At 48.0% G+C, this 6,117-nt stretch overlaps 1 protein-coding gene across 1 annotated transcript in view; it reads right to left on the reverse strand.

Moving 5' to 3' along the window:
* The window catches only part of KCNK13 (potassium two pore domain channel subfamily K member 13), a 59,012-nt gene extending 56,347 nt beyond the window's left edge, over positions 1–2,665 (reverse strand). The window contains exon 1 of the mRNA XM_080990010.1: positions 118–2,665. Within this exon, the coding sequence (XP_080846136.1) occupies positions 118–463 (346 nt within the window). The 5' untranslated portion in view covers positions 464–2,665. The remainder of the gene's footprint in view (positions 1–117) is intronic.
* Between the last annotated feature and the right edge of the window lie 3,452 nt (positions 2,666–6,117).

Below are 6,117 nucleotides of genomic sequence, written 5' to 3' on the forward strand. Positions count from 1 at the left end.
AGTAACCCAAAGCCTGAGAGAGATGCCCCTTCTTGGTGATGGAGGAAGAGAAAAGGAAGAGGCAGGCAGAGAAAAGGCGCGACCGTGCGCTCCCCTCCGCGGCTTTCTCCCACTTACCTATGGTGGAGACCACGGTGCTCACGAAATAAAAAGCCCCCGGGAAATCCCACCGGGGCAGCGTGTTGTTGATGCGGATGCCGGCCACGTAGGCGCCCTCGTACTCGCGCAGCAGCTCCTGCAGCTCGGCCGGCGTGAGGTTGAACCTGAGCGAGAAGTTCTCCAGCCTCTCCAGCCACTTCTCCTGCGCTCGCAGCTCCGTGGGCCGCTCGAGGGCGGAGAAGACGGCCGCGCCGCACAGCAGGTACGAGACGATCAGGACGGCCAGGAGCGCGAAGCGGGCGTTGTCCTCGTTGAAGGCGTACAGGCCGGGCGCGGGGCAGCAGCACACCCCGCGGCACCCCATCGCCGCCCGACGGCGCGCCCTACCGGTGCGCCCCCCGGCGGCCCATCTCACGCGATCCGCCGCGGGCAACACGTTGGGCGGGCTGGCTGGCCGCCGGTTCCCAGAGCCTGGCGGCGGCGGCAACAACAAACCACGCGATCCTCGACGGCGAGCGGAGCCCCCGAGGCGACTGTTGCAGAGCAGGGCGCCGAAGCGAAAGGCCACGAGGGCATCGCAGGGGTCCCGTCCGTGGAGCCGGCGAGCCTGCCTTGGATGGAGTTCAATGGTCACCCGAGGCAGAGACGGGTGTGTGGGTGGGAGGCTTGCTCCCGAGTAGTACCGCCCGCTCGCAGTCGAGGGCTCTCGCAGTCCCAACCTCCGCTCCTCAGACCTTGGAGAAGTAGTTCTCGTCGCGGTCCGCCCGCCAGTTTCTTTTTCCGCCGGGATCTATAGAGCACGTGGCCCGGCTCGCGATTGAAAAAACACGAACTCCGCCCCGAAGTTCAGCTTTCTTGGGAGCCGTCGTGCGCCCGGCGCCGGAGCCTGCTTTCTGCAGAGAGCCTCGCCAAACGCGACGTGATTCAAAAGGAACAAGGGAATGTTTCTCTGATCATGGGCAGAGTGCATTTCTCTCTCTCCAGCGAGCCAACACAGCCCGCGCTGCCCTATCCCAAGCTTAGATCAGGGACGGTTTCAGCCCCGGCATCTTTTATTTGTTCTCACCCTGAATCCACGACAGGGTTTTTTCTCTTTCCCTCCTCCTGTGTTCCTCTCCAGCCCTCTAAGGCAGCTCCCAAGACCTGCGCCGAGGTTTAAGGCAAGGGCAGCTCCGCCCTCCGACGCCGCTCTCGGAGCTCAGCCTTCCCAAGACCTTGAACTTGCGGCCAACTCCTCTAAGGACCTGATCCGGGCGCGGGGCGTTGGCTGGGAAGAGCTTCGCCCCCTTGCGCCTTCCCACCTCTTCCACTTGAAAAGTCGGACGCCGAGCTCGCTGCTCTTCCGAGCGCGCAACGCTAGGGGCAGGCGAGGGGTTGGGGAAGGAAGCGGACCCCTTTCTCGCCCTGTTTGGATTCAGGCAGCGGCAGGGAAAGACTCCGGGGACTGACCGTGGTCCCGCGCGGATGGATGTGCCATTTCACACCTGTCGGAGATGTTCCTAAGGAGATGCCCAGATGAGATGCTCTTCTTGGGAAGCCCAGGCAAGCAGGACTGTGCTACTCGCGGCCAGCCAGGCGCGATCTCGTCCCTGCTTTGCAGCCGGTCCTCGCGGGCAAAACAAGCTTAGCAGGATCCTGCCTCCGCCTCCGCGCTGCTAGAGCCCCGAGGGAACCAGCTTGTCTCTGGATCGGTCCTGATTCGGCCGAGAGAGATTTCTGCGGGGCGCCTCTGTTACGCCCGAGAGGGTTTTTTTTGAGTTGAGAGAGGCTGCAGGAGCAGGTGCCTTCAAGCCCATGTTTCTCTCCCCCAGTAAAGTCTCGGGATCCTCCAGCCTCCCAGCAGCTTGGAGACTGCGATTCATTTAACGATGTAACAAATACAGTAGTTAGTCGGGAGATTGCTGTATTCAGCCGCTGACACGCTCCAGTTTTAAAGGTCGCTAGACTCTCTGCCTTCTGCCTGTCTCTGCTTGATGCGTTATTGCCATTTCTATCCCAACTTTCCTGCAAGGGTCTCAAGGTGGCCTCCCCACCACGGTTTTGCACTCACAACATGATAAACCTGGAAGCCAACCAATGATGAGGAACCAGTAGCTCTTACAACAACAAACAACAACTTATTACCTGTACACAGCTCATCTGACTGAGTTGCCCCAGCCATTCTGGGCTGCTTCCAACAGAATATAAAAACACAGCAAGACATCAGACCATTAAAAGCTTCCCCATACAGGGCTACCTTCAGAAAGTTGTATAATTGTTTATCTCTTTGACATCTGCTGGGAGGGCGTTCCACAGGGTGGGTGCCACTACCAACAAGGCCCTCTGCCTGGTTCCCTGTCACTTCACTTTCCCCAGTGAGGGAACTGCCAGAAGGCCCTCGAAGCTGGACCTCAGTGCCAAAGGAAGTGGAGATGCTCCGTCAAGTATGCAGGACCAAGGCTGGATTACATATTCCGTTATCCCTAATTTCGGAATGCAGGATGTAATTTTGAATGCAGCCTTTTACATGCTCGCTCTGTGCTGGATCCAAAGCTGTGACTAATGGATAAATAAGATATTTGGTGGTGTTAATGCTGTGAGCTTCCCCTCTCCCCCCCCCCCCCCAACTTGGCAATCTTATACTCATGGTGTATATATGTGCAAATAAAACCATATATCCTAAAGACACCACAGTCTCCACTGGTCTTCATTCCAAGGAAAGCAAACCCTGGAAAAGCGCTGGGACCTCTGGAGTCTCTCACTATTCACAGTATTTATTGTGGCATAAGCTTTTGTGGACTCGAGGCCACTCTTACCAGATGCACAAAATTGGTGGTGCTAGACTTTGAGGTCAAAGTGCAGGGACCCACCAAGTTGTTTTTTTTAATTTTCAAAAACTTTTTATAGGAAGAGGGCAATGGGCCAAGCACATGCATGGCTGCGGATGCTCATTTTATTATTTTTACTTTAAATACTTTTTTTCTGCAATGAAGTGTTGCTTATGCCATGCTTATGCTGCCATCAGGGCAGTGAGATGTAAACCCTCATTTGATCACTATAGTTATAATAGTCCTGCAATATTTTTGCAAACTGGTTTGTGGGCTGTTGCTTTTGCTCTATGTATCAGGAAAGTAGAAGCAGTTATAAAGCATAGAATGATAATGGAGAGGTAGGAGGAGAAAAATGTTAGCTGTGGGCTTTACAGCTAAAGAACACATAATGGCCTTATCAAAATCCTTTATCCTCATCTGGATGTGGCAGCTAAATCCAGGGAATAAAATTACCTAGTTGTTATCCTCAATTAGTAGCTCTATATGCACATGGGTGTAGAGAACGGACTGTAAATAGTGAACTTAAATGGGTGTGAAATGTGGAAAATAACAGCTTGGGACAATTACATTAAAGATTAAGTGTATGCAAAATAAGCAGTGACTATTCACAAAAGCAATGACTGGTAATTTAAGAATTATTTAGTAACCACACTTATAATTCTGCTTTTCTATCAGTGCACAAAAGGTGGTTTATAGACAAAAGTAATGCTTTGCATGCCTATACAAATGATATGAAAAGCAGCAGCGACAGGGAAGGAATAAGCAAAATTCTGGTCCAAACTTTGCCATAAGTTATGTAACTATTATTCCAAATCTATCTTCCTCTCTTCTTCACTATCCTGTTTGGAACACAGCATGTGTTATGAGAGACTGTTCACAAATATCAGCTGTCTGCAAAGTTGAAGGAATACAAAGCTTTTCAGGATTGCATATACAAACTTCCTGCTCCAGTACTTTGGGTTTTTTTTAAATATAGAAATGGGATCAAAGACAGCTACGTTTAATAATATGAAATTCCTTTACATACCAGAAGAGGGGACTCATATTGTGAACATGGCCCACTACCGTATTTCCTCACCAGGGGATGGAAGAGTGGCGGATACATTTCAATAAATAAGAGTTTTAAAACATTGGCCTTATTTCTCTGTCAGCAGAACTCCTGGTTACAAAATATTACCACCAGCAAAAGAGGGGGGATTTTTGCCAGCTTCCCTCTGCAGCCCCTTGGGTCCCCTAGAAAGCTACTTCAGATGATGGGGTAATTGCTGCCACATCCAGATGAGAGCGGGGGAATACAAAAATTGTCTCCCTCCTGCCAGTAGATCATCTTGGCTGTGAGTCCTGGAAGACCTGATCCCTACCTTGTGGAAATAGTTTAATTTTGTTGTGTACAATTTATTGTTCAGACTACTTTTGTTATGTTTGTAAATATGTGGTATTTCTCATGTTGTTAGCGGCTTTGAGCATGGTTTTAGCTATGAAAAGGCAGACATACAAATAAAATCATTTATGTATGTACACCGAAAGCCCTTCCACAAACAGAAGTCCTTTTGCTTTCAGAAGCAGTTATTTGGACCCAAGCTGTAATTTATTGTAAAAAACAATAGATATTGGGAGAAATATAATTTAGAAGAGGAAGCAAAATGCTTAATATACAGTTACTAGGCAACATCTTTAGTACTGGGAGATTGCCTATATACAATGCCACTACTACAGAGAACCTTAATTCTTTATATCTACTCAGTCAAATGGCTCAAATGGGAGGCAGTCTAATTACTGTTCGTGACACTGAAAACAAAAGCAGAATAGCTGACATTATTCCTTGTTTAGTGCAATTTTTGTGAACATTCCTAAATTTTTATATGCATGTAACTGAAGTCAGAGGGTAGACCTATGCATTTTATTTTCAGCTATCAAGCTACATTAAGAAGTCCAAACATTACTATTGTTGGAAATAATGCATTGTTATGAATACCTTTTCATAATATTTTCCTCAACAGAGTTCTTGATTACTGCAAGGCTTTCATAAACTCTATACTCTTGTTCCTTTGCATATTTGAGGTTTACCTGTTTTCACTTCACACTTGTATTGGTAATGAACCACCAGTATGAAAGTACTTCTTTCATACTGGGCCTTCTCGGTAGTGGCGCCCGCCCTGTGGAACGCCCTCCCATCAGATGTCAAAGCGATAAACAACTACCTGACATTCAGAAGACATCTTAAGGCAGCCCTGTTCAGGGAAGTTTTTAATGTATGATTTTAGTGTATTTTTGGTTTCTGTGGAAGCTGCCCAGAGTGGCTGGGGAAACCCAGCCAGATGGGCGGGGTACAAATAATAAATTATTATTATTATTATTATTTGCATTCATTTCAGCTCCTTCAGGTTGAAAAAGTTGAGTGAGGGGCTGTGATAAACAGTGGTACCTCGGGTTAAGTACTTAATTCGTTCCGGAGGTCCGTTCTTAACCTGAAACTGTTCTTAACCTGAAGCACCACTTTAGCTAATGGGGCCTCCAGCTGCCGCCGTGCCGCCAGAGCACAATTTCTCTTCTCATCCTGAAGCAAAGTTCTTAACCCAAGGTACTATTTCTGGGTTAGCGGAGTCTGTAACCTGAAGCAAATGTAACCTGAAGCGTATGTAACCTGAGGTATCATTGTACTAGAAAGGATATCCAGAATGCAATATGCTAGGACCGAAAACCAGTGCCTATCTAGGTAACCCAACCATTGTTCTTTGGAAAGCTTGAGGAGTACCCAAAATTTGACTATGTCCTGCTTCTGGACTTCCCATAAGCATCTGCCTGACTGTTAGGAAAAGACAGTGTTGCACTAGATAGGCCTTTGGCCTGATTCACTACTTTTTATGCTCTTCTGCAGAGACCCGCCTTCACAAAAACTGTTAGGTGTAAACACCATATACTTGAGCTATTAAGAGTAGAACCCTACAATTTTCTCGATGAAGTAAATTTGCACTTTGCCTACACTATTGCCATTCTGTCTCCAATTAACTAGAGCCAGAATGGAAATGGTACCATAATTTGTTTTCATTTCCAACGGCAAATTAGCTCTGAACAATTTTGTGGCTTGTTCCCAGGCATGAACAGCTTCCCAAAAATTGCATGCAACCTCAAGGCTCACTCATAAAACCAAACCACAGCTTAAGACTGAACCAACCTATTGTTTCAATCCTAAAGATGCATGCTTCCA

This window comes from Podarcis pityusensis (genome assembly GCF_964106645.2).
Source record: "Podarcis pityusensis genome assembly, chromosome: 1".
In the NCBI taxonomy this organism is placed as follows: Eukaryota; Metazoa; Chordata; class Lepidosauria; order Squamata; family Lacertidae; genus Podarcis; species Podarcis pityusensis.